The sequence below is a fragment of the Zeus faber genome (genome assembly GCF_960531495.2).
Source record: "Zeus faber genome assembly, chromosome: 13".
NCBI classification, from domain to species: domain Eukaryota; kingdom Metazoa; phylum Chordata; class Actinopteri; order Zeiformes; family Zeidae; genus Zeus; species Zeus faber.
The window spans coordinates 17,430,654-17,456,566 of record NC_137198.1 but is presented as its reverse complement, the minus strand read 5'-3'; the positions used below and the strand labels follow the sequence as shown (position 1 = coordinate 17,456,566).

The 25,913-nt window shown below is 45.8% G+C and overlaps 2 protein-coding genes across 2 annotated transcripts; one reads left to right on the top strand and one right to left on the bottom strand.

Moving 5' to 3' along the window:
- The first annotated feature begins 398 nt into the window (after positions 1–398).
- ccdc28b (coiled-coil domain containing 28B) lies at positions 399–7,665 on the top strand. Its single transcript, XM_080011882.1, has 6 exons — positions 399–517; positions 1,398–1,836; positions 2,867–3,036; positions 3,982–4,136; positions 5,923–5,945; positions 6,092–7,665. Exons 2-6 carry the CDS (start codon positions 1,601–1,603, stop codon positions 6,144–6,146), a joined length of 639 nt encoding a protein of 212 aa, XP_079868008.1. The 5' UTR covers positions 399–517; positions 1,398–1,600; the 3' UTR covers positions 6,147–7,665.
- Positions 7,666–9,923: 2,258 nt separating this feature from the next.
- Positions 9,924–25,477, bottom strand: togaram1 (TOG array regulator of axonemal microtubules 1; the record flags this gene model as incomplete). The annotated part of the gene is made up of 22 exons (XM_080012042.1): positions 9,924–10,907; positions 10,994–11,080; positions 11,626–11,845; positions 11,979–12,126; positions 13,078–13,223; positions 13,311–13,437; positions 14,715–14,873; positions 15,233–15,468; positions 15,571–15,676; positions 16,203–16,326; positions 16,685–16,915; positions 17,970–18,126; positions 18,236–18,390; positions 18,622–18,681; positions 18,972–19,139; positions 19,243–19,343; positions 19,454–19,677; positions 19,852–20,144; positions 20,230–20,478; positions 20,813–20,932; positions 23,481–23,544; positions 24,443–25,477. 22 exons carry the CDS (start codon positions 25,475–25,477, stop codon positions 10,657–10,659), a joined length of 4,461 nt encoding a protein of 1,486 aa, XP_079868168.1. The 3' UTR covers positions 9,924–10,656.
- Positions 25,478–25,913: the final 436 nt, after the last annotated feature.

Here is a 25,913-nt window from a genome sequence, read left to right as displayed (position 1 = left end):
GCGGGTTGTCTGGTGATCGGAGGGTTGCTGGTTCCGATCCTCCTGGTAACACGTCGAAGTGTCGGTGAGCAAGACACTGGTGTACTGTTTGCTCTTAAACGTGCTTAAAACAGTAAAAGTACTCTATATAACTTGAGACCATCTTACTTCATAAAGTACCCCCCCCCCTGCGGATGAGTGCTCACGCATACTCATTTTATTTAATAACAAATAAATAAACGCTACAGATGGCGCGTTCTGCCTGACGCCATCCGTCATACGGGGCCGCCGTGAGATGACGTCAGCAGCGTGACGCGCCGGGGCCCCGCCTCCCGTGGCAGCTTTGAGCGGTGCTGTCCGTTCAGCGGCGGATGAAGCGCACCGCTCGGACCGACGCCGCCGCTCAGGGACGGAGTAGAACACAATGTAGGACGGAAACCACAGTGTCCGCGGGTCGCTGCTCCTATCTGCCCTCGCACGTTTCGGTCCGGGAGGAGATGCGTCCGAGAGGGCTCGTCATTTCTGCCTAAATCACTCGGTAGGTCAATAATTCTTGTTTTTGGTGGGAAGTAAAGGGTCTTTTTTTTCCCGGACGCGCCATGTGAGCATATTCGCCGGTATACCTGCGCAGCTTTCCTGATTAAGTTTTTCGTACTTGGTGCAAGCGTGGGTAGATGGAGGGGTTGTTTTTTGAGCGTGTTCATTCGTATTGTTGTCGTAGCCATCTTTGGCCAAAGACCTGTGCAGTCTGCTGGAGGATGCGTTCTATTCACAATGGAGCGCCGTTTATTTTGATTTATTGCAATTTAGTATCGTGCGGGGACGGTGCACAAAATTTGGCCATTGTGTCCCAGGGTAGACACGTAGAGGTATTGGGCGTAAAACAATAACACCCCCCCCCCCTCCCGTGGGGTTATTGGACGTGTGACGTCATCTGCTTTTATGTGACGCCATCCGCTGTCAGGTGACGGCAGCGGAGTCCCGCGTCAGGGCGAGGATCAATCTGAGGACCGCGCCGGGTTTTGTTTTGATTATCATCTGTACTTCCAGTTTGAAAATGTTTAGAATAACCACAGCGGCACTGGTCGCGATAAATAAATTCGATTCACGACACGACATTAACACATGAGAGTAATAATAAAAAAAAAAAATGGACAAACTAAATCACAAAAAGATATATACAACAAGCAAGAAATGATGCAAAATAATCTTATATCATAATATGTATGTATATGAGTGTGTGTGTGTGTGTGTGTGTGTATATATATGTGTGTATTGTTTGTGTATATATGTGTGTGTGTGTGTGTGTGTACTGTATATATATTACTGTATATTTGTATGTAGGCCACTGTATGTACAGTGTGCAAAATATTGGCAGGACTCCAAACTCCCACTTGGCTTGGCTGTTGTTTTTGCAGACCTTCCCAATCAATATCTTCCACTCAGCCCCCTTATCACGAGATCTGTCAAGAGGAGGGCGGTCGGTGGTGATTTCTCTCCACACCCAAGCCTTGTTTCGGAACTGGCTTTGCGCCGGTTGGTCATCTTGTTTGATTTCACCTCGGGGGACCTGACGTGAAAAGAAAAAAAAAAAAAAAAAAAAGAAACAACAAAACGCAACATGGAGGATAAGCGCAAAAAACGGAGCCCCAAGGTGTCCCTCCCCCAGCCGCCCCCTCCGCCCGTCAACCCCCGCAAGCTCTCCGTACTGCCGGCCAGCAAAAGTGCCACCTTCTCCCTGGGCCTGCCGCAGCCTCCTTCCCCCAAGAACCGAGGGAAGTACAAGAGGTCCATCGGCGCTCCAGGCCAGTCCAAAGAGGTTCTCACCGCAGTGGTCGCTCCCCCAAAAACCACCAGGTCTGTACACGTGGGATTGAAGGATTAATGGATAGATGGATGTGCGGATGGATAGATGGATGTGTGGGTGGATGGATAGATGGATGTGTGGGTGGATAGATGGATAGATGGATGTGTGGGTGGATGGATAGATGGATGTGTGGGTGGATAGATGGATAGATGGATGTGTGGGTGGATGGATAGATGGATGTGTGGGTGGATAGATGGATAGATGGATGTGTGGGTGGATGGATAGATGGATGTGTGGGTGGATAGATGGATAGATGGATGTGTGGGTGGGTGGATAGATGCTGAGGATTAATTTGAAGATAAAAGATAGAGAATGTACATAAAAAAAACCTCAATACAAACCTATGATAAACAACAAACCTAGAATGAGCACAAACAATAAAATAATCATAGAAATCAACAAAAAGCAAGAATAGTCGCCAATATACACTAACCTAGAATTAACTAGAAGGCAGGGAACATTTTTCAATATTCAACCTAACCCATGAACAATGAAATAAACCTGACAATAAACAAGAAAATAAAACCTAAGAATGAATAATTGAAAATCTGGTAGATAGACAACAAGCCTAATGATCACAAATACATATAATCTAGAAATGATTTACCAGCACAATAAAACAAATCTAACAATTACAGAAAAAAAATATTTGGCAATATATAAAATAACCTGACTAAGCAATCACCAACTATATCTGTGAATATACAATAATCCTAATGCCAACCGGTAAACAATAGAAATATTGCATAGCCTAAAAACAATAGTAATAAACGCAAAAAAGTGAGAAATAAGCGAGAAAGAAAGTCAATCTACACTAAACCCAAAAATAAACCCAATGAACCCCCTGTACGAACACTTCACTTTCTAGCGGCGCCGCAGTTTGTGCACTTAGAATTAGTTATAAACTCAGTTACATGGTTGTCTCTCGTACCGCAGATAGAAGTAAGAGGACCGGGGCTCAAACGTGACATCGTGTAGAATCGGGCGGAGTGCGGACTGATGTGCGCTGTGCTCCTCCAGGCCCCACAAGGAGAAGCCCAAGGCCCCCCAGCCGGCGGGGCCCAGTAAGGTGGCCCAGCCCTCCCCCCTGCAGCACTCCTTCCTCACGGACGTCTCGGACGTGCGGGAGATGGAGGGCGGCCTCCTCAACCTCCTCAACGACTTCCACTCGGGGAAGCTGCAAGCCTTCGGTGAGTGGGGCTCCCCGACCATTTTTTTGAGCTACTTGTGTGAATCCGTTTCACATCGTCAAGCTTGAAACATCTTTTTTTTTTTTTTTTTTTTTTTTTTTTTTGTTGTTTTTTTTGTGAGCGATTCATTCTAGGTTGTGAAAAATGTACATTTTAGTTGTGTCCCATAATATTCACTCAACCCTGTCACCTGAACACGTTCACCCCTGTGAAATATCGGGAACATTCCACAAGTCACATGTCCCCCCCCCCCCCCCGAATGAAGGCCGCGGTAAGAAGGAACGTAAGTTCTCTCGCTGAGTTTTCTGTATTTTCACTGGTATTGTGATGTTGACTAAGAGGAGCATCCCAAAGTACAACCCTGTCACCAAAACATTTGCTTCAACTTTATTCATGTATTTTGTTGAAATACATTTTAGGTAAATCATTGGAATGGTCCTTACAGTCCCCACGCCATAAGCACAAATACTTTTTACCCACATTTTGTATATTTGCTAATTCTATGAGAAAAACTCAACCCTGTTGCTGGGTGATTGACGGGGTCAAACCCTGTTACTCATGTAACTCATCTTCAACAAAGAAACCATGTAAAAAAATAAATAAATAATAAAATAAAAGCGATATCATTACGTGACACAATTTAAGGATGGTTAAATGCATGTTTTCTAGATTCAGCGTTCAAAATTGTATTTGTTTATTTATTTATTGAATCTTACTTTATTTTTGAATGAATCTTTTTAAGGCTCGCGAGGGAAAATAGTTCTTTGTGTACGTCATCGATCAGGCGATCACGTAATAGCCATGTGACGGCTGTAGACGTCCAGTCGTCACAATCGAAACACCAACCGAGTGACCCGGAAGGGACCGTGCGTCTCATCTTCCCTGATTTATTGTTTTTTGTTTTTTGGTTTTTGTTTTTTGTTTTGCTTTGTCTTGTTTTCCAAGGCAAGGTGTGCTCCTTTGAGCAGCTGGAGCACGTGCGTGAGATGCAGGAGAAGCTGGCGCGGCTGCACTTCAGCCTGGACAGCCACGTGGAGGAGCTGTCCGAGGACCAGAGGAAGTGCGCGTCCGACCACAACCTGGAGCACCTGCTGTGCAACGTGAGTGCGGGACAGTGCCACACCCGAAACCCCAAACCCCAAACCCCAAATCCAAAACCGAAAGCACCTGCATTCCGTCGTGTTAAAGCCAAGACCCCCTCCCGCAAGCCTTGACCGGCCCTTCGCATGAATTTGAAGGTCAGCAATGAACTGTGTAGATAACGTTAAAGTGAGACCTTCACAAGTAATGAAACAAAACAAACATGTTAAAATGCAGAAGCAGTGTGTATAGAATAAAACATATAACATTTTGAATAATATAAAAACTACAAGAATATTAAAACATTTTGTTGTTTTTAATTGTTATTATAGATAGATGGATCACATGAACACAATAGGCTAAAGTATAGTAATAATAAAGGCAATACATGGAAAAAGTAAAAGTTAACTCTACCCAATAAAATAACGAAATAAATAACAGAAAAACAACAAAAACCAAAAAAAAGTGATGAAAGTGGAAAAAGACCTGAAAAATGGATCATGTCCAAAAATGAAATGTACTATACAATAGCTTATGAAGTAAACAGTGAGGCACAACGATCAATGTGAAATAAACCTGACATTAAATATAACCCCTAAACAATAAACCAAATGTTGGCAGTATGCATAGACACCAAGACCCCAACTTGCCCCTGGGAAAAAAAATTGGGATATCATATTTCGTGTTATTATTTGAAGCTTTTATCTCCTACTTCTTTCTATGAAGAGAGAAAATATAAAATAAAACTGTAAAACATAAAATGTTATGGAAATTACCCTCTTAAAATACTCCTTTAATTATCTCCACTGTAGTAGCTGGTGCGTTTGCCGGGGGAGGATGCTGAATTGTGCAGAACAACAACTGAACAGTCCGAAAAAATGGTTAATAAAAATAATAAAATAGAATAAATAAAATAAAAAATAAAAATCAAACAAATACTGTATATATACAAATAGCTAAATAATACAAAACAGAAGTGATCAAATTTATGAAATTATACAAAATACTAAATATAATATACAGATACTGCGTGCAGGACAAATTATTATGTGTATATACAGGATTCTTAACAGGTCCTTGAGGTGCTTGAAGTGTTTTAATTTGGTCCTCAGACATTAAAGTGCGGAAATACCTTGGAAAATAGCCCCTTTTTGTGCCGCAGTGCTTGAAAAGTCCTTGGGAAGAAAACAACGTAATCATTGAAAACCTGTGATATTCCCCCTGGTTTTGTTATTCAATTCGTAACGCAAGAAAAATTCCAGAATCACTTTTACGACAAAGATTATATCAGAGAATTAAATGTAATTCAGCATGGTTGGAAATACACTTATAACAATAGATGACAATAAGATTCATAAAAAACAACAAAATATATGTATTGTGTGTGTGTGTATATATTCTGTATATATACTATATATATTCATATAATTGTTTGTGTATTTGAGTGTACACACACACACACACATATGACAATGAGACTAAGATTCCATTATATTTAAATGAATAAAGATCACACTGAAAATGTATTATATTTGTTTTGCGTTAAGTCCTTGAAAATGGAAACAAAAGTCCTTAAAATAGTACTTGAAAGTCCTTGAATTTTAATTATAAATATGAGTTATCATCAATGGGAATGGGAACTTATGGAAATCAGATTTCAAATATTGATCCGAAATGATAATGTCATACAACCCGACTCCATTTAATGGTCATTTACGTGCAGTGCAACTTGACGCTGTTCTCGCCGCTTGCTGTTCTTTTTAGCTGGAGCTCTGCTCTAACGACACATCCCCTTTGTTTCCACAGCTGGAGGAACTCAGCACTTCCATGTATCTTTTTTTTTTTAACTGATCTGCAGACTATTTATAGGGATCCCAGCATGCTCCCAGCACCAAACAATGGATTAGAGTTGTTGACGTTGGCGTTCATGGCACGCGCCGCCCCTCTTGTGAATCCTTAACAGGCCGCCTTTCAGACAAAAGCTTCACTTGGCAGAGAACCAGGATTTGCCCAAGACACCCGGTCCTTGACGGGCGGGACGTGGACGCCATTTTATCCGTCCAGTCGCCTTTGCGTCACACCGTATGAGCTGAAATCCCCATTTTGGAACGGAAGAGGCCTCACTAAGCACTAAACCAACAGCATGAATTCCCTGTTCGTAGCACAATTGTGTGTGCGTGTGTGTCTGTGTGCGTGCGCGTGTGTAGGGGGGAACCCACCTGGTGGGGGGGGGGTCCCCACTTTGTTTTACATGTTCCCTCCATGTTGGAATCAACTCATAATGTGGCTTCTAATGGCAAAATAAGACAAAAGATCTCTACGTTATCCAACTCCGGACCAGTAAGGGACATTTGTTTTAGGTTACAATATAATGCTTCTTTTGTTATTCCAGGTCATTGTCTCAAGCCATACGACGGTAGCACGTGTCTAAGGCCCGTATTTTATTAAAGCCAATGGTTAAGCTGAATGCCCAGTGATTTGATGCTGGTATTTAGCAGCGACTTTCCGCTTAGTTGGTGCAGATGAGTTAAAATAATGTAAAAAGTGTATATTCTATGAAATTGAACTTTGTGTAGGAAAGTGTAAAACAGCCTGTGATAGGATGTGACATTAATGTGCAGTTCAGCTACTGTACGTTTTTTGTGTCTTTTTTTTTTTTTTTGTTTAATATATGTGAACTGAAAGATGTGGTAGGCGATACATCAAGTGCTTTGGCTTTATTACTATTTACTGCACTCAAGGGCTCAGTAGCAGTTTCTTCCTTAAAGCACAACCTGACCCACGACCTGCTACTGCAAGACATGCAAAAAAAAAAAAAAAGTGTAAACATTGAGGCGACAGCGATTGTCTCATCTGCGTCTCCTGCAAGCCGAGGTGGGAAAGCTCCAGGTTCAGGAAGTCAAAAAAAAAAAAGTCCCGCCGCGTCTTCGCTCCAGCCCCGCACTGACCCTGGCCAGTTTCACTCGTCGCAGTTTAACCCCTGGGTCGACGGTGCCAAGGGGCGAATTTTCAACCTCGGCCCCTCAAGACACATCCACTGTGAACGCGCCTCTGCGGGTAAAACGGCAGCGACGTGGACGACCTCACTATGGCAGCTACGTTGAAAAAGGACATTTTCCACAACGCAACACAGGGCTGTGGTCCACTGCTTGCTACCTCCTCCTCCATGACGCCTGAAAACTGTGTTCCTGCAGCTTCTGCGACCATGTCGGACACTTCCTCTGTCGAATGAGGTTGCTTTGTCCTCACTTTTGTTATACGTTATTAACAAACGATTCCATCACTACAAGTATCTCATACCAATCATCACTTTTAGATCCAGAAAATGTGGATTAGACCCCAAGTAAGATGTCTTTTCATATCAGACAGAACTGTACTTTAGTGTGGAAGTCATCTTGTATGTTAAACTTATTTTTCATGATGTAAAAAGGCAATGAGGCCAAGACACACTCACAGCTCACATGTGTGTGTGTGTGCACACCTTTTTTCAAAATTTGGTTTTGTGTAATCCCTGATTTGACCACCGCCACCAAATATGGAAAGAGGCACCTGGCAGTCATTTTTACACAAATAAAACACTTTGTGGAGATGCTTTCGTCCTTTTCGTTTGTTCACAGATGCATTCAATACAATTTAACATGAGCATGGAAAGGCTTTTTCTTTTTTAAAAACTGTCAAAATTGACCCACTTTAGCCGTTGCCATCCACAGCCAATGAAAGCAGAACATATGTATGAACCAGGGGTCAGCGCACGCACGCGCCCACACACACACACTTTGGTCATGCAGAAGAAGGACGGAACCAAGCCAGCATATCGTTAACATATTTCATACAACAGGACTTTACAAAACAAAGAAACAAGAAATGACAACAGATGACATACTGCAACATCAGAAGGAGTGTGTTTGACTGATCAGAACAATACTGTGAACGACCTATTTGAGCTGTACAAAGTATCTCTGATATTTTAATGAATCTCAACTCAACCCTTGAAAATCAAACAATTGTTTTTTTTAGAGACATTTCACAAACAACACATCTCATTTTTAGAAACAGCAAAAAAAAAAAAAGTATATATATATACACACATATACTGTACATACATACACACATACACTACTCAAAAAGTTAGGGATATTTGGCTTTTGGGTGAATGGAAAATGTAAAAAGTTCACGCTACAGTGATATATCGTGAAAGTAGGGCATTTAAGTAGAAGCATGCAATGGTGATTTCCTCATCTCAAACAACTGATTGAAACAAAAGCCAACAACAGCGGTGGGTTTACCACAACAAAAAATGTCAATGTCTCAATAACTTGTCATGTGCCCTTGAGCATCAAGTACAGCTTGACAACGACGTCTCATGCTGTTCACAAGTCGACTCATTGTCTGCTGAGGCCTGGCCCCCCACTCCTCTTGAAGGGCAGCCCTCAGGTCATTGAGGTTCTGGGGTACAGAGTGACGAGCCTCTACACGGTGACTCAGCTGATTCCATAGGTTTTCTATGGGATTCAGGTCTGGAGAAAGTGCAGGCAACTCCATTTGAGGTGCCCCAGTCTCCAGCAGCCGTTCCCTAATGATGCGACCTCCATGAGCTGGAGCATTGTCGTCCATGAAGATGAAATGAGGCCTGTGTTGTTCACGCAGGGGCACAATGACTAGATTAATGATGTTATTCAGGTAGTATGGGCTTGTCACTGTACCATTCACAAAGTGTAGGGCAGCTCTGTATTGACTAGACACACCTGCCCACACTGTAACACCACCACCACCAAAGGCTCGTCTGGTGACAACAGTGGCTGATGCATAGCGCCCTCCTTGACGCCTCCAACATCGTTGGTGGCCATCATTTCTGCTCAACGTGAATCGACTTTCATCAGAGAACAGCACTGAGGCCACCGGTCCCTCGTCCAGCGTGAATGCTCCCTGGCCCGTGCAAGACGATGATGCCTGTGCCTGGTGGTGTGGTCAGGTACCCTTGCAGGTCGTCTAGCACGCAGACCACGCTGATGTAAACGTTTCGAATGGTCTGACGTGACACTTGGGTGCCTCTCACCTCCCTTAAATGTGCCTGGAGTTGAGTGGCATTCATCATCCGGTTCCGCAGGGCACTGTTCACAATGAAGCGGTCATCAGTGTGGGATGTGGCCAAAGGACGTCCACTTCTATGCCTTTCTGTGACTCTTCCAGTCTCTCTGTGTCTCTGTTGCAACCTGCTGATGACACTCTGTGACACTCTAAGCTCAGCGGCCACTTCCCTCTGAGAACATCCTGTTTGAAGCCTCGCAACGGCGAGGTCCTGTTGATCAATTGTTAGGTGTCGTCTTGGTCTCATGATGTCAAAATGTGAACAGCATGATGAAGAGGACTGTTTAAATACCAATTCTAATTGAACCAGGAAATGTATTGGTCGATTCATGGATCAAACACCTGTTGTGAATTTTGTCGTTCAGCTCCTTGTGAGAGAACAGCAAGTTGTGCAAAAAGTACTGAAACATTGAACAGTTGGACATGTGCATTCAAAAGTTTAGAGAAGGTCAAATTAAGTTCACCTGTAAAGGTTATAGTGCATTTTAGGTTCATCCTGAAATTTCACCCAAAAGCTGAATATCCCTAACTTTTTGTGAGTAGTGCGCGCGCGCGCACGCACGCACACACGCACGCACGCACGCACACGCGCACACGCGCACACGCGCACACGCGCACACGCGCACACACGCACACACGCACACACGCACACACGCACACACACACACACACACACACACACACACACCTTTCAGATCCCTTGCTGCCGTATTGTGCATTTCCCTGTTACATTCCGTGGCTGTGTCTTTTGATTTGTCTACAGTACATATGTTTACCTTTTGTTTCCGGAAAAAACAAAAAAACACCAATGACAATCATGGGGCGTTACAATGTAAAAGTCACGATGACGAGCTACCGTTTAAAGTGCAAAGAGAGCAGGTTGTAGAGCTGATGCCAGACCTGATACCGACAGAGGCTCGGATCCAGGGAACACCCTGATCGGGAGTCCGGGGTCCGCATTGGGACGCTGTTCACACCTGGCTTCACGACGTGTCTCCACCTTTTTCGTCCCCCGAAATCTCTTGCATACGACGTCACACGTTTTATTTGATCCGTGGGGAAATTGCAAAACGCAAAACAGAAATGCACGCGACGCCCGGCCTGCGGTCGCAAGACGACCGGGTCCCTCCTCCGTGCGGATGGGGACCACCCTCTGGATCCTGACGCGTCCCTCACACCTGGATTCAGAGATTGGGGGATCGCATCAGCCGGGTGTGAACGGGGCCGCGGCGACGTGGGTCCGGACCGGAGGATATTTAGTTGAGATAGGAGGGAGCCGAGCGCTCCTATTTTAAGGAATTTCTCTTAACGATGATACAAAAAGTGCAGGCACGAGTAGAAATGTAGAACATCTCTTTCTTCAAGTAAGCTCAGCGCGAGTGTTCTTCTCCTTCGGGGGCTTGGTGGGGTTTGGTGGGGGTTTTTTTTTTTTGGTTTTTTTTCGGGGAGACGTTATGACGGGTTTCTCAGGAACTCGCTGAGGCCCAGGCGGACGTTGGCGGACTGGGCGGCGGCGCACTCGCTCAGGCCGGGGCCCATCTGGGCGTGCAGGGCTTGACAGAGGCCGGCGGTGGCCCCGCGCACGCCGCCGCGCCCGTGGACGGAGCCGCTGTTGCCCACAGTGGCCACGAGGTGCCACAGCAGGGGCAGCACCTTCTGCTGCACCACCCGGGGCTTGACAGGGTAGAGCTCCGTCACCAGCTCTGGAGAGGAGAGATGGGAAGGAAGAGGGCTGAGCCGGCTGGTGGGTCGGTGAGTTGGTGGCAGTGCGGTGTTATTATTGACTTACCTGCAACTTTGTCAATCAGTTCCACCTTCGCTCTGCCACTGAGAAACTGAGCCTTGGTGCAGAATGGCTGGAGGAGGACTGTGTTATCTGGTGCGAAAACAGAGACAATCCCAAATATAGGACACATCGGTAAGTACTGCAATACTTTTCAACCAACAAGTGAATTACAAACATTTAAATATGAAAGGCTTTATGGTGCACAGCCTTCAAATCTAAGGTGTTCCCATAATGGGGTCCATGGTCCCTTTAGGGTTCCCAATAGGAAGTGCAGAGGAAGTGCAAAATAACTATGTTTTATTTTACATCTTTCAAAGCTTTAATACGGCATTTCATGTAAACAGCCTTGATTGTCTTAGCAACTGGCTCAGTGCAAAGAAATAGAAGACCCATAGTAGCTTGTTTATGAAAATGTCATCAAATGCTAATATTTTGATCAAAGATTATTTTGTGTTTCTGTTCTCAATAATCAAATCATATTATGGCACTGCTTTTTTAAAATAGAAAAATAGGCCAAGAGAGATCAAATATCATGTGATTTAATCGCGAGTAATTGTTTGACTCGTTTGATGGCCCTGTTACACACAAAGAACTCAGTTAGCTCAGGCTAAGCCTTAATATACAAAGAGGCTCACCGAGGTTTAGCATGAGTTCGTTGATGGCCCCGGTTGCGGCGGCATAGATAGCGTTGTTTTTGGAGTTGAGGTGATTGTCCACGATGGCTGGGACCAGGATGTTGACGACTGGGGAGAGGCTGTCCTTCATCAGGCGGACAATCCTTTGCAGAGACTCCAGGGCGTGCAGGTTGACCTTGCTGTTGGACTCCTGCAGCCTGGCCGTGAAGGCATCAAACACCTAGCAGCGGAGGAGGAGGGTGGTGAGAAACAGGGGGGGTAACCATGGTAACCAAGGAAGCTGGGGAATTTGCAGGTGTGTGGTCCTCCACAGATAAAAGACGTTTGTGGCTCATAGGATGGGGACTACCAACCCGGAATATACTGTTGACCACCATGTCGGGGTTGTGCAGGCAGTCGTCCTCCAGCTGATCGATGCCTTTCATCCGGTCCCTGAAGTCCTTGGAGCCCAGCAGTGCCGAGATCTGCCCGGTGTATTCCGTCTTGGCCGTTACCACACTTCTAAAGGGCAGATGGAGAAGGAGAAGAAAGGTCTGTAAATTCAGGCGAAGACGACAGAAACTGGGCCGATCGTGAGCAAAACCAGCTGCGGACATGGACTCTGATTGAGCGACTGATTGCGAGTGTTTCATCTGCCCCGGGAGTTCCACCGGACGCTGCTCGCCCTGGAAGTGAAGCTCTGATCTGTGGTCTGTATTGATTAACTGCAAGGAGATATCCAGTGCCGGGAATGGACTGTTTTTGAAAGGCGTATCTATTCCATTATCACCACTAGTGAAACAGTGACCCTTGGTTATCAACTTTAGGACTTATATAAGAAACAAGTTGAGCTATGTGGTACTTCAGAGGAAAGAGACGAATAAAAAAATAATTTTTAAAAAAGTAAGATGATGAGGGATAATTTTTGAGGGTGAAACAACACAAAGAGTAAATTGAGGCTAAATTTGACAATTCAAAGCCCCATAGATTAACTAATTATTATTATTAACAACAACAACAACAACAAAAACAAGACTTTGCCAGAAAAAAAAAAAGAATCCTTTTGAAATTAAGATTTGACGATGAGTTATGACGCAATGTTAAAGATTAACACAGTCTAACAAAATAAAAATTTGTTAAAAAGATGCTGACAAGATCTCTGCGGCGTCCTTAGAACGCAGTTCACCCATTTTTTGTGCCAACTCGGAATAAAAACACCAGAAGAAGAAAGAAGAGGACTTTGGAGTGGCGGCATCTAAGGTTAGATGGTTAAGTAGTTATACACAACTCAACCAAAACTTTGAATCTAACACTCAATCAGTTTGTTCAAGAAAAAAAGTTATAAACCTGTCAGATATAAATATATATTTTTTTTACACTTGCTTGGCCTCAGCACAGCAAAGGAGTGATTTTTCAGTTCCCATTGAACCGTGAATTGGGATCATTTTTACGACACGCTTTGATTTAAAAAACCCCGAGAGAGACTGTTCTGCAGGCGCTGACCTGGTGGTCTGGTTGTACGGCTCCCTCGTGAGCGAGGAGGCCCGGACCGTGCCGCTGCCCGGGTGGGAACGCCTGCCTCTGGCCGACGGGGCGTCCTGGGGCATCTCGCCCAGTCCCTGAAATGCACGGAAAACGGAACGGAAGTGGTTAAAAGTCATAGCGAGTGGAGATAGCGACCTCCTCGGTAGGAGCGGGCGGCGCACCTTGGCCTTGAGGGTGCAGACAATGTCCCGCATGGCGACCAGGTCTTTGGCAGGGATGTACTTCACCAGGACGTTGTCGAAGTCGGCTTGGGACGACAGGGACAGCAGCATCCGCCGCCCAAAGTACCTGTGGGGAGGACGGGGGGGAGGTTAAGGTGCCCTAGTGTGCAGCGAGCCCAACACACCAGCGTCTCCCAGATGGAACTGTAGCAGCAGAGGTGCGTGTGCATGCGGAATACTTATTATCTTTGGGAACTTCTACCGAAACTATACATATCCTTGCATGTTCCTATAAAATGATTGCATTTGCTGTTACATTATTCACGTGAAGTTGCAGGACTGTTTTCCCTTCGGCCAAGGATTATCCTGGATCTGTGCTCAGCATTGCTCGCTTTATTGTTGACATCTACACACGGTGCTTGTTGTTATCATTTTGGTGCTGACATTATCAGGTAAGTGCAAAGTTTCTCGTCTATATGCTTTACCCACTCAACATGTGACCTGACCTGGACATAAAGCGTCCATAGTGCAAAATAATATAACATTAATTTCTAAAGAGATAAGACGGAGCCCTCTCCTCTCATCTCTCCTAGATAAAAATAAATAAATAAATAAAAAATAAAAAAATTCACCGTCGCTGCTAGGTGCGTATAGGGGAAACACTGAAGCAAAAAGAAGTGCTGACTAATCTGGCCTCTACGTGTTTTATGGACAGAAAATTGAGGTAAATTGAGCCAGGGCATTTAAAGTCTCAGCCGGGGGGGTAGGAACTCTTTATCCATGCCATCAGCGAATAAAGAGTGAGGTAGAGAGAAAAAGTTGCAATGGCGGTAAACCTTGGCGCTTTATCACGGCATAAGATTACACTTTCTGCTGTAAGAGACATCGGTGCTAGTGTCTGATGTCACTCATTTGCCTGGAAAAGCTTTGTTTGGAATTAATTGAGATTGTCCTCTAAATTCACCAGGCTCGCTTTGGCTCACAGCCAAAGAGCACATCGGTGCTACATCACCGCCCAGACTCTCAGATCGACATGTTCATGACTTATTGTAGGCCAAGATGTAGTTGTAGGGACCACAGTCGAGCAACCAACTGGAATGCTTTGATTCCGAATGCATGTTCAAACAGTTACGGCCTTCTTATAAACAACACAGTTACTTGGAGCAAGGAGACAAATTGCAAAAGCAACTTTATGGGCTTAAATATCTGAAAAATTGGAAAGACTGCGACAAGGGAATTCTAAATGGCATTATACACAACTGTCTGCCTTGTGTCATTTATCCAGAATACGCTTGTGTTTAGAGCGAAATAAAAGGGTAATCCCCCCCCCCAGCAGAGTGTGGAGCTAAGTGTGCAAAGAGGTGTAACCATGGCGATGAAGACAGACGATGAAGGCTCTGGTACCTGACTTCCTGGGAGGAATCCTGTGCCAGCTTGGTGACCGCTGGGAGAATTCTGTCCGTCAGGTCTTTCCCCCCGGACAGAATGCGGGTGGCGCCGACCTTCTCCACCACGTCGGCCAGATGCTGGGCGGCGCACCTCCTCACCACCACATTCAGATGGCTGCATGCAGGGACGACAGAGAGGTACATATTAAAATAATTGCATTCAATAGAGCTGGGTTAAAACTCTTATTTAAACTCTTACATATATTTATTTTGCAAATTGTCACAAAACTACACCTATGATCAATGTGGTCGGGTCAGAGGTCAAAAGGCAAACCAGATGCTGCACTGCAAAGTTGGTGGCAATTCTCATCATGTAGAAAATGCAATGTATGGATATAGAATCGTTTTGTGAGCAATGTCATTGATATCTAATTTAATCAAATCGTGACCCTTTGCATTGAAATTGAATGGTGAGAGCCTCCTCCATTCATCAGCCATGAGTGACCTGAGTGTGTGTGTGTGTGCGTGCGTTACCTCAGCCCTCCAGCCAGCAGGGCCGCGATGCTGCGGGAGGGTGTGCAGTGCTGCACCATGCAACCCAGTGCAGCGTCCACATCCTGCCGGATGAAGGAGTTGCTCTCCACGGTCTTCTGCAGCAAGGCCTTGGCTGTCCACTCCAGCTCCTGGTCCATGCTCCTCTGCAGGTGGCTGTACAGGTCCCCCAGCGCGCACACCGCCACCCGGGATACGCCAGAGCGAAGGTTCTTCACCTGGAAAAGGAAATGTTTGTGTGGGTATTTTATTTATTTTTTTCCATCATGGCTGTGTGTAGGGAGAGGGTCTTGAAGGTGGGGGATGGTTTGAGGTGCTACCTCCTGTATGAGTGCCAGGCAGACGTCGTGCAGGCGGCCATGCAACGTGTCGGCATGGTGGCGAGCCAGACAGCGCAGGAAGGTCAGGCCCTCGATCTTCTTCTCCCTAAATTCGACATCACAACAGATGAAACGCAGTGCAACTTCCAGAATTCCAACTTGCTAAACTTTTTAAATAAATCTCATATATTTAGCACTTTTTGACGACTTTACTTTCTGAACTGAATATCGCCTTATGGTCAATTGAGAGCGAGCAGCGTGCACGTTTAACATCGACATTAAAGTATTAGAAGATGTAGAGTTAAAATATGTAAAAAAAATAAGTAATCAAAATACAAAGCATTAAAAAAAAAAAAAAAAAAAAAAAAAAAAAAGAATAGAACGTAAATTGTCAGAAGGTCAAAGTTAAAAGGAATTCATTACATATTGTGATATTAATAATAAAACAAGGGAGGCTATGTATTCAAGAAGTAATAAACATTAAAAACGTCTTCATTCACTCAACATCTCATGCACAGTTATTTTCAAAGGCCACAACGGCCCAAAAAAAGGGAAACAGTAAGTCATTGAATTCATCAGACTACGAAAGAGCAGAAACAAATTTTCCTGCCATCACGACAATGGACACTCACCAATCTTCAGAGCCGAGAAGACTGAAGCTCTGCGTCAGCACCAGGTCGGGTTTGGAGAAGGGACGGAGCTCAGGAGACTCGCTCGGGTCTCGCTTCTGAGCGAGAGCAGCTGCAGACAACTCATCTGGATGACACACACACACACACACACACACACACACACACACACACACACACACACACACACACACACACACACACACACACACACACACACACACACACACACACACACACACACACACACACACACACACGTTACCTCTATTCATTTGAAAACAAGCAGTGCATGTGTGGGTGGCGGAGCATTAGCAGTTTTATGTCAAAACAAAGCATTGTGGCAGATTCCCCCCATGCTCCACAAGCTTTGACAGATTAATTAAGCAGGTAATGGTGTCTAGAAACACAGCACAGCTCATCCATAATGAAGCCATGTTGGATTGCAGGTGTGAGGGCACACACACAAAAACATCTCTGCCGACCTGAGCTGTGGGAGAGGGAAGGCCGGGTCCGGCTGAGGCTGGGGGGTCGGCGGAGGCGGGGCAGGGTTTTGGAGGTGGGAGGCACGGTCGGTGGGCTGGGCTGGTGGGGCGGGGTGAAGCACTTCATGGGGCTGCCAGGGCTCCCCGGGCTGACTGAGGAGCCATCAAGGGGCGGGGGCTCCGACTTGGTGGGGGCGACCCACCACTCTGCGTTGCTGCTCAGGTGGAAATCTGAAATGGAAGATGGCATAGGAGCAGGAGGCATGAGAATTACTGTTTGAATTCCTTTGAATATGAAGATACTATATTATAGAGTTCTATATTTGATTAGATTCAATTCAGCCTGGTTGGCCTGGAAGGAGGATCCCTACTTCTGTTGTAGGGAAGTTTTTCCTTGGGCGATAGGGCTTAAGACTAGGAGACGCCATTGATTTCTATGTGAAGCACTTTAAAGGGGACATATTATGCTCCTTTTTACAAAAGGTAATATAGATCTGAGGTCCCCAAAACATGTTTGTGAATTTTCTTGCTGAAAATACCACTCAGATTATGCATTCTAGCTATTTTAACATAACTCTATACCGCCTTATTCCAAAACGGGCTGTTTTTTGTTGGAGGAGCCACCCTCCCAAGCCCCGAGTTCTGTGATCCAATGGGGTTTTGAGAACAAGATCTGGGTTCTCTGAGCCAATGGCGTCGCTGTATTTACTCTGTAACTTTCACTCGTTTCACATTATCAGCCCACCAAAATCAGTTTCGGAACAAATTTGAGGCGAGAAATAAGCAATCCAGTTGTTGGATCTTCACTCATATTAGATCTACAAGGTCTCATTTAAAAATGTGTTCCGACTTTCCAACTAATTCTACTGAAGCCAAACATGACGTAGGGGTTGGCTGCAAATGTGAAAGGCTCGTTTCAGGACATGTTCACTGAAATAGACAGCTCACAACAAAACTGACTGGGTTGTATTTTTTCAGTTTGTGTGTTATAAGGCTCATCAGAGACCCAAATGTAGGTGCACAAGCACTGAAAAAGTAAATTTTGCATAATAAATCCCCTTTAAGACTGCACTGCGATTATGGGCTGTATAAATAATCTTGACTTGACTATTTTACTTTTTGAGTTTCATCGACAAGAACTGGCAATATATATGAAGGCAGTGAAAATGACATTCTATGACTTCAACTCTAGTGTTGACAAGAATTAAAATCAGTTGGAAAGACATCAATGGAATCAAGGAATATTAAGAACAATGTGTGTATGTGAAAGGGACAATATAATTACCTGTGTTAACCTCCCCGGGGCCGTCCAGCGGCACCTGCTTCACGCGATGTCGGGGCCTGTCCCTCAGGTGCTCGCCCACAAAGGACTGGTCCTCCGTCTGGTCCGGTCGCTGCGGCCGAAGCTTCTCCCACCCAAACTGCACGCTCCTCACCCTCTCCTGCACACAGGAGGCCACAAGGGTCACTCTAGGAACAAAAACACGCTAAAATCTCGTCTGTAGTGATTAGATAGACGGACAGATTTGGTGTTATGCTTGTAGGACGGACCTTTGTCTCTTCTGGCATCAAGTTGTCACCGTTGCCGAGGTAATTGCCACAGATGCCTGCTGGGATGTCACTGGCGTGATTGGCCATGAAATCTCCCACCTCAAACGCTGTGGGGATGCCTTGATGGCTGGAGAGGACAGCCGAGCCGAACATACCTGGCAACCAGAGGGAGGGAGAGAGAGAGAGAGAGACAGACAGACAGAGAGAGTGTTTAAATATTTAATAATATGAGCCATTTTCTAAATATGTTGGATGGTTTTCAAGAGGTCAGAGCATCGCTAGTAGAAGAGAAAGAATGCTCAATATCCTTGGCCATGTTCCTTCACAGCTGCTAGGCACAGCTTTAGGAAGTGGAGTGGACGGAAAACATGGCTGCGCAGACTGACCTCTTCCCACCACTCCCTCTTGCACATCAGATGCTGCAGAGCTCTGGCCGTTCGGAGATCCTACCCACACCAAAGAGAAGAGGAATTCAGTTAAGACAGCTTATTAATCCCTGGCAGGAAATTCAGGTGATATACTATACTGATCTATACTGTTTACTAAAAGTAATAGACCAAATTGGTATACTGTAATGGATGATAAACTGTAGAGTAGTAAAAACAGACATCACTCCATCCATATCATATAATTGTCCAATGAAAGAGCAACAGCATGATCTGGATATTTTCACACCAAACATTGTATTTCCAAATCGATCACACTAGCTTCTGGCCACGGTGGATCTCTGCCTGACCTTTGGCCTTCGGCCTCAGCGCTCTGAGCAGCTCGCGGCAGGTGGGTTTGACCGGGGTTGGAGAGGGCTCTCCCGTCCTGTCCCCATCCCTGGCGTCTCCATTAATGTAGCTCAACCTCTGGCCAATCACACCCACTTCAGACGAGGCTCGGTCTCTCTGAGAAAAGCCTGAAGAAAACACAAGTTGGCAAATTTACAAAGAAAGGCTGACATGACATGCACAAGCACCGACGGCGCTGAGGCCAAAAAACGCATTTCATCTTCTCTGCACCTTGAAGGCTGCTGAACTCCATGGAGACGGAAGATCTCAGTTTTCCAGAAGGCACTCTTGCGATGCGAGGCTTCGCCGCCGAAGAGGCAGCGTTTCTGGGACTGGCGACCAACGTGACAAGTTAGGAGACGGCGTCAAACAAAGAGAAGCACTTGCTTTTTACACAACACCGGGTGGAGATCAAGAACCAGCAAATCCAAACAACCTTTACCTGGTTTTGGTGCCATTGAGTGTGGAGTCAGGGGGCGAGTAGAGGCTGGAGAGGCCGCTCTCGCTGGCCGGGCTGGTGACCATGGGTGAGCCGCGAGACGGCGAATCCAGAGTCAGATCCAGCTTCATGGCCGAGTCGGGGCTGTCTGGCTCCGAACCGCCAGTGTTGGCTTTGGCCCTCTTCTTGGCGGCGCTGTTGCGCAGCGAGCGGAGGGAGTTCAGCATCTGGAGGTGAAGTCAGCAGTCACAGATATAAGGTCGTATGACAATTCTAAGCTTTATTTAAGTTGTCTGAGTACTCGGTCTATACCCCCGTCTCTCACGACTGCTCAAAATCACTCCACATCAAACCTGTTGACCCCTGAGCCGAATCAATTCAACGTGAAAACGACTGCTGACCTCTTCCACGTCCAGCGGCTCGTCCTCCTCGAGGAGCTGCATCGCGTTGCTGCTTGCGAAGTCCAGATTGAGGTTCCTCTCTGTCTGCTGGTTCTGGGGGCTGCCCGGGGCGTCGCACCTCTGGGCATTATGAGAATGAAGGGAATGGGCGCACTCGGACGGAGGGAGTAGTACCGAGACGGGGAGGGCTGTCCGGGTGCTGCTCAGAGCGCGGCGGAAGGAGGAGGTGGAGGACGTGCTTACTAGGGAGGCGCGAGGAGGCCGTGGGGAGCACTTTCCGGACGATTGGTCTCCTGGAGAGGAAAGGACGTGGAGGGTTAGAGAAATCAGAAGCATCGGGATAGAGGAGATCACTTTAGAGCCATCTTTTGCCCTTGCCTGAGTCTCCCCAGGGGCTGGAGCCACGCTGGTGGGGGCTGCCCTCCCTCTTGTTGGGCCACGTGTTGGACATGGACAGTGAGGTGTCCACGCGGCGGCAGGGCTGTGTTAGGGCGAGTAGGCCTCCTGGAAGGGCAGCCAGTGGGTAGGACGGCAGTAAGAAGGAGCCGGGCACGGTGGTGTTGGAGGGAAGGAAGAAGGTACGCTCTACGCTGGGCGTCCCAGAGAGGATGCGTGCTTTGGGCGTCACTGTTTAAAGGGACGGCAATCCCTTTAGAGCGCTGCTTTTAAAAGTCTGGGTGGTACGGGATTTTAGTTGGCTCGCCAAATCTAATTGCAGAATTAGCAATAATATCACAGTGTTTAATGGAGAAAAGATGTTAAGAAACACTAATTTACACCCCCCCCCCCAAGTGGTCAGTCCCCAGAAAAAAATCTTAAAAGACTGCTTTAGAAGATGTCATTTATATAAAAAAAAAAAAGAAAAAAGAAAAAAGGGATTCTACACAAATTATATTGCAATATTGCGCATAAATATTGCAAAAGAAAATAGAGCTGGGGGAAACAGGGTTAAATTCCTTACCACCCTGTGGCTCAGCAATGTTGATGGATTTTAAGATGTCTGGGTCCAAGTCAAGGCTTCCACTCCTCCTGAGGCGTGCAGGGGACTGTCTCCTTCTGTGAGAAGGACGCTTCTCTGGCTCTGTAGCACCAAGATGGAGAACAGGGCACATGATTAGTAGGACGTAGCAGGGATGTCCACTTACTAAGAACCTTAGGATTCTAAATAGCATAATTCGCACCACCAGCAGCTCCTGCAGCTGCACTGCAGTAAGCGCTGTCAACCTAACATTCAGCAGGTTCTTTGTTTTGTTTTTTTGTTTTTTTTAATTTGACTGCACCTAAAGCCTGGTTTATAGTCACCACAGCTGTTGTATAGTTGAGTGGGCATCATAAATGACATCATTGCGCAAGGGCACAAATGCACTTTACGTTAATAAAGATGGACGCGTTCTGAAGGAAGGTTGTGCAAGGGTTCCGCAGGTACGATCTGTACAATCCATCCATGAGTGACCACAAAAATTACCAGATGACGTAAAAGTCATGCAAGGAGATAGCACTGTCTCTGTCCAAAGATTTGGACTATTTTAATACCTTTGGACTACTTCGTAATGTTTACACCGACAATTTGCTCACTTACTCACGACTCAAACCCTGCACTGACTACAGGTACTCCTCAATTAACGACCTACCTTTTCAACGACGTACAATACCGCTGCATGCACGGCGTCTCAGCGTCAAGCATCTCATCGCCCATCACCGTTCTCAGTGTCGTTCCCGCAGTCTGTCAGTACTCAATACACTAGTGTTCGCAATCGTCACGCCCCCTTACTATGTAATAACACGAGTCCTCATTTATCGACCAATTCACTTAACGACCTGGTCCTAGGAATGGAACTCGATTGTTAAGTCAGGAGTACCTGTACATTGAATACACATACATTTAACACTTTGTATTTTAATTTTACTGCTCTTTTCTAGTTGTTCTGATCCTTCCCTCGAGACTTCTCTGTAATGTTTCCAGCACTTTTTTCAGTTTCCTGTGGTGGTTTGTGCACAGTGCCCTGTCTTTTAGGAGAATATCACCAGGGCATTTACACAGCAATGCGCAACTACACCTATCAGCCACAATATTAACACCACTGACAGGTGAAGTGACTACCATTGCTCATCTCGTCACAATGGCACCTGTCAAGGGGTGGGATATATTAGGCAGCAAGTGAACAGTCAGTTGTTGAAGTTGATGTGTTGGAAGCAGGAAAAATGGGCAAGCGTAAGGATCTGAGCCACTTTAACAAGGGCCAAATTGTGATGGCTAGAAGACTGGGTCAGAGCATCTCCAAAACGACAGGTCTTGTACGATGTTCCGAGTATGCAGTGCTTAGTACCTACCTACTGAAAGTGGTCCAAGGAAGGACAACTGGTGAACCGGCGACAGGATCATGGGCGCCCAAGTAGCGTTTTTAGGGCCCTCCGGCAGAGTGACACAGACATAGGGGTTTCAGACACACAGTTTATTGTACAGAGTGGGCTAGATGGAATAAGCCCAGGAGCAGACAGACACGTGTCATGACAAAGGCTCCTATTCTGAGTGTTTTTGGGGATGGGGGTTTTACCTGTTGCTCAACCAACGAGCAACAGGTATGCAGCCACTCTGATCCTGGGTTCCAATTACCTAGACCCAAGACAGGTGTGGCTGCTCAAACCACACCTTCCCCACACCACAGTAGGTACTATCCCCTGCAAACCGGAAATACCCCACAAAAACTGCCGCTTTGGAGATGCTCTGACCCAGTCGTCTAGTCATCACATTTTATGCCCATGTCAAACTCACTCAGATCCTTACACTTGCCCATTTTTCCTGCTTCCAACACATCAACTTCAAGAACTGACTGTTCCCTTGCTGCCTAATATATCCCACCCCTTGACAGGTGACACTGTAACAAGATGATCAATGTTGTTCACTTCACCTGTCAGTGGTTTTAATGCTGTGCCTGATCAAGCTTAATGGAATTCTAGAGCTGAAATATTTCCAAAAGCAAGTGGAGATAAAGAGCCTCTTAAAGGACAGGACTCAGATTTCCACCAATATCCCCTACATTGCCAGCATACATTAAGGTTAAGAAAGGTTAATAGTGTCAGCTGGACAGTTACGCTGTAGGCCCAAGCCAATTCTACGCCTTTACAGCTGCACACATTATAGTGATATAATGAAACCCTTCCTGGAGTAAACCTGCTCCTTGTAGCTTTCTGCATCTTAATCTTCTTTTTATTCTTTATTCTTGTTTCTCATTTTATTTTTTCCTCCTGTTTTGTTCCTCTTCCTTTTTTCCTGTAGCACCTTGAGATTGGTCCCAACGAAAGGCACATTATAAATTAAATGTTTTATTATTTATAATAATAATAATAATAATAATAACATAATAATATTGGCCAGGTACACCTTTAGATTTAAAAGGCTGCTTCCAGTTTCCCTCAGACGGGAGGGAAAGTGGTTTTACAGAACCGCCATAGCCGAGTGCATGGTTTTATCTCAGGTCTTGGAGTGGTGTGCGACCCGCTGCCTGCTGTGACCGGGCATGATAATCCAATTCAAAGCCGCTCTAATTTGGAGTTTGGCTAAAGTTAACCATGACAAGTCCTCGGCTGCACTGACGGCGCGGGCCTAGTTAAAAGAGTGTGGCACTTACCGAAACTGGGGATGTACGATTCTGGACTTCTCCTGGTGATGGACAGACCATCTTCACTGGGAATCTAAAATTGGGGTGGAATTACATAGAGCCAGTCAAAAATCATCACTTTAATAATCCAGCAACAACAAAGTGTGATATTCAAATGGTGAACAATTCCATCCAAAACAGTTTGACGGAGCTAAGATGTCTAATAAGAGTCTATTATCATATAGTGTAACAATACACATCCCCCTTATGAAGAAGAGCCATCTTTGACATTGAAAATCAGAACATAAAAATGTGGGAGTTAATTTTCCTTAACTCACCTGATAGAAACACGCTAAATTATTTTTTATTTGTTGTAACGTTTCTCGCTTCGGCTTGACATTATGGAGTCTTAACGCTTTTGCAAAATTATTACAAAGGGGTCAAACAATGGAGATCAGGCGACTATGTAATAATTGTGAGCTCATGATTCATGTGAAAATGGACAGCGATTATAAATACGTTCAGGCCGACGTTTTGTCCAGTGGAACCCGCTCTGGCACCGCTCCAGCTCTCCAATTCCCACTGCAGTGCTCTCAAGGGGATTGGAAGCAACAATAGAGGCTGATGATGAGCAGTGTTTTTACAGCCACAGCCCTGCAATATTACCAATTATGTTTCACGCCCCCTTTGACAAGTGTGCTGTGTTCTAATGGTGGTTGCTGGGAAACACAGAATGCTGTAAACAGGAGCTTTTTCGGGAGCAGGCTCTCAGGTGGATTAACAGTCCAACCCACCGTGAATTTGTGACTCCAACATCACAGCAGCCAGTGAACGCTGCCTGTTTAGACAACACGTTTAACAATAACAGAATGTCTGATCCATATAAGCAATCTAATATATATGAAAAGATAACTTAGGTTAATGCTGCGCAACAATAGCCCAAGTGGGGTAGGTGAGAGAGTTGGCGGAATTCTTTTAGGTGATGTTCCCACCTTTTCAGAGGACTTTCCATTGGGGACGCTGCATGGCTGGTCGTTCTCTGTGGATGAGAGGCTCGACATCTCCCAGGGCAGCTTGTTCTTCCCTTTGCCCGCACTGACGACCCGTCTTTGCAGTGGGAGGTCATCTGTGAGGGAGCCCAAGCTGCCATAGCCGTACAACCGATCAGAGTCTGCCTCGGCTCGGCTGCTTCTGGCACTGTTTATCCGTCCTCCGCGGAGGACCCACTCCATGTCAGCTCCCAGACCAAACTGCGGGGAGCAGCGTTGGCCTGGTTTGGGTACAGCCAGGGCATACTCCACCGTCCCCTCAGAGGAGAGCCGCGGAAGGATGTGCCTCGCTCGTCTTGCTTGCACAGCTTCCATGAGGCCCTCTACGTCCTCGTTGAGCTCCACCATGTCCACAGCTTTCACCAAGGGCTGCTTCTTCCCCGTGTCCAGGCAATAGTCAAACACAGCAAAGAGTTCAAGGGCCGCATGGCGGACCTTCCTTTTGCTGTCTGCCAGACACGGCGCAACCTGGAAGCAGAGGTTGGGGATGTTGAAGTATTTCCTGGGATGGGTGAGCATGGCTGCCGTGATGATATCGAGGACATCTTCTCGCACCCTAGAGTTCTTATGCCTCAGGTTCCCGATGACAAGGTCCAGCACTTTCTGTGGACCAACGATGCCCGTCAGCTGTCGAAACACATTCATGTATTCGACCCTGGTGACCGTGCGCGTGTCCCCAAGAGCCTTCAGAGCCACTGAAGCAATCTGCTTGAAATATCTGTCTACATTGGAGTCCAGCTTCTGAATGAGCAGGTTGGTGACTTGTAAGGTGCCATACAATACTTTGAAGTTGTTGTCATCCAGAAGATGGCAAAGAAAACTGATGAACTCTTCAACACTGTCCGACGGAACTGACTGGAAATCCAGCTCTGAGAGGACGTGTTTCAGCTCTTCCACCCCATTTGTTCGATTTTGGTAGTTCTTCGGGTCCAGAAGTTGCTCGTATAACTCCTGGGAGACCAATCCGAGTATCATCATTGATGATCTCGTGGGATGTGGTTAGAGATGAGAATTCAGCTTCATCCAAATCCAACCAGGACAGCAATATTCCTCTTTTTTCGCCCCATGGGATTCCATCTCGTAGGCTCGGGGCTGCAGTGCTTGATGGCTATGCTGTAAATTCAAAACACAGAGTATTAGCTGGAGCAGTGGTTCTCAACTCGGGGTCCGGGGACCTCCGCAGCGGAAATGATTATTAGTTAAACCTCACCAAGTCATTTACGCATTTACAATAAATTACGGATTTCATCACGGTTTCACATATTTTCTCATCCAGCTATAGTATAGGCACGTATGCTAGTCTGGACTAAATCATCTCCAATGATAAAAACCTTCACAGGGGGCTCCCGGAGACAAAGTCTGTATTAAATTAGGGGGTCATGGATGTGAAAAGGGTTTGAGAACGACCGAGCCA

Excerpts from the sequence above, each read along its gene's own strand:
- ccdc28b (XM_080011882.1), top strand. The coding sequence starts at position 1,601 with ATGGAGGATAAGCGCAAAAAACGGAGCCCCAAGGTGTCCCTCCCCCAG. Across the intron at positions 1,837-2,866 it reads GCTCCCCCAAAAACCACCAG|GCCCCACAAGGAGAAGCCCA; the intron begins GTCTGTACACGT and ends GTGCTCCTCCAG. Across the intron at positions 5,946-6,091 it reads GAGGAACTCAGCACTTCCAT|ACAAAAGCTTCACTTGGCAG; the intron begins GTATCTTTTTTT and ends GCCGCCTTTCAG.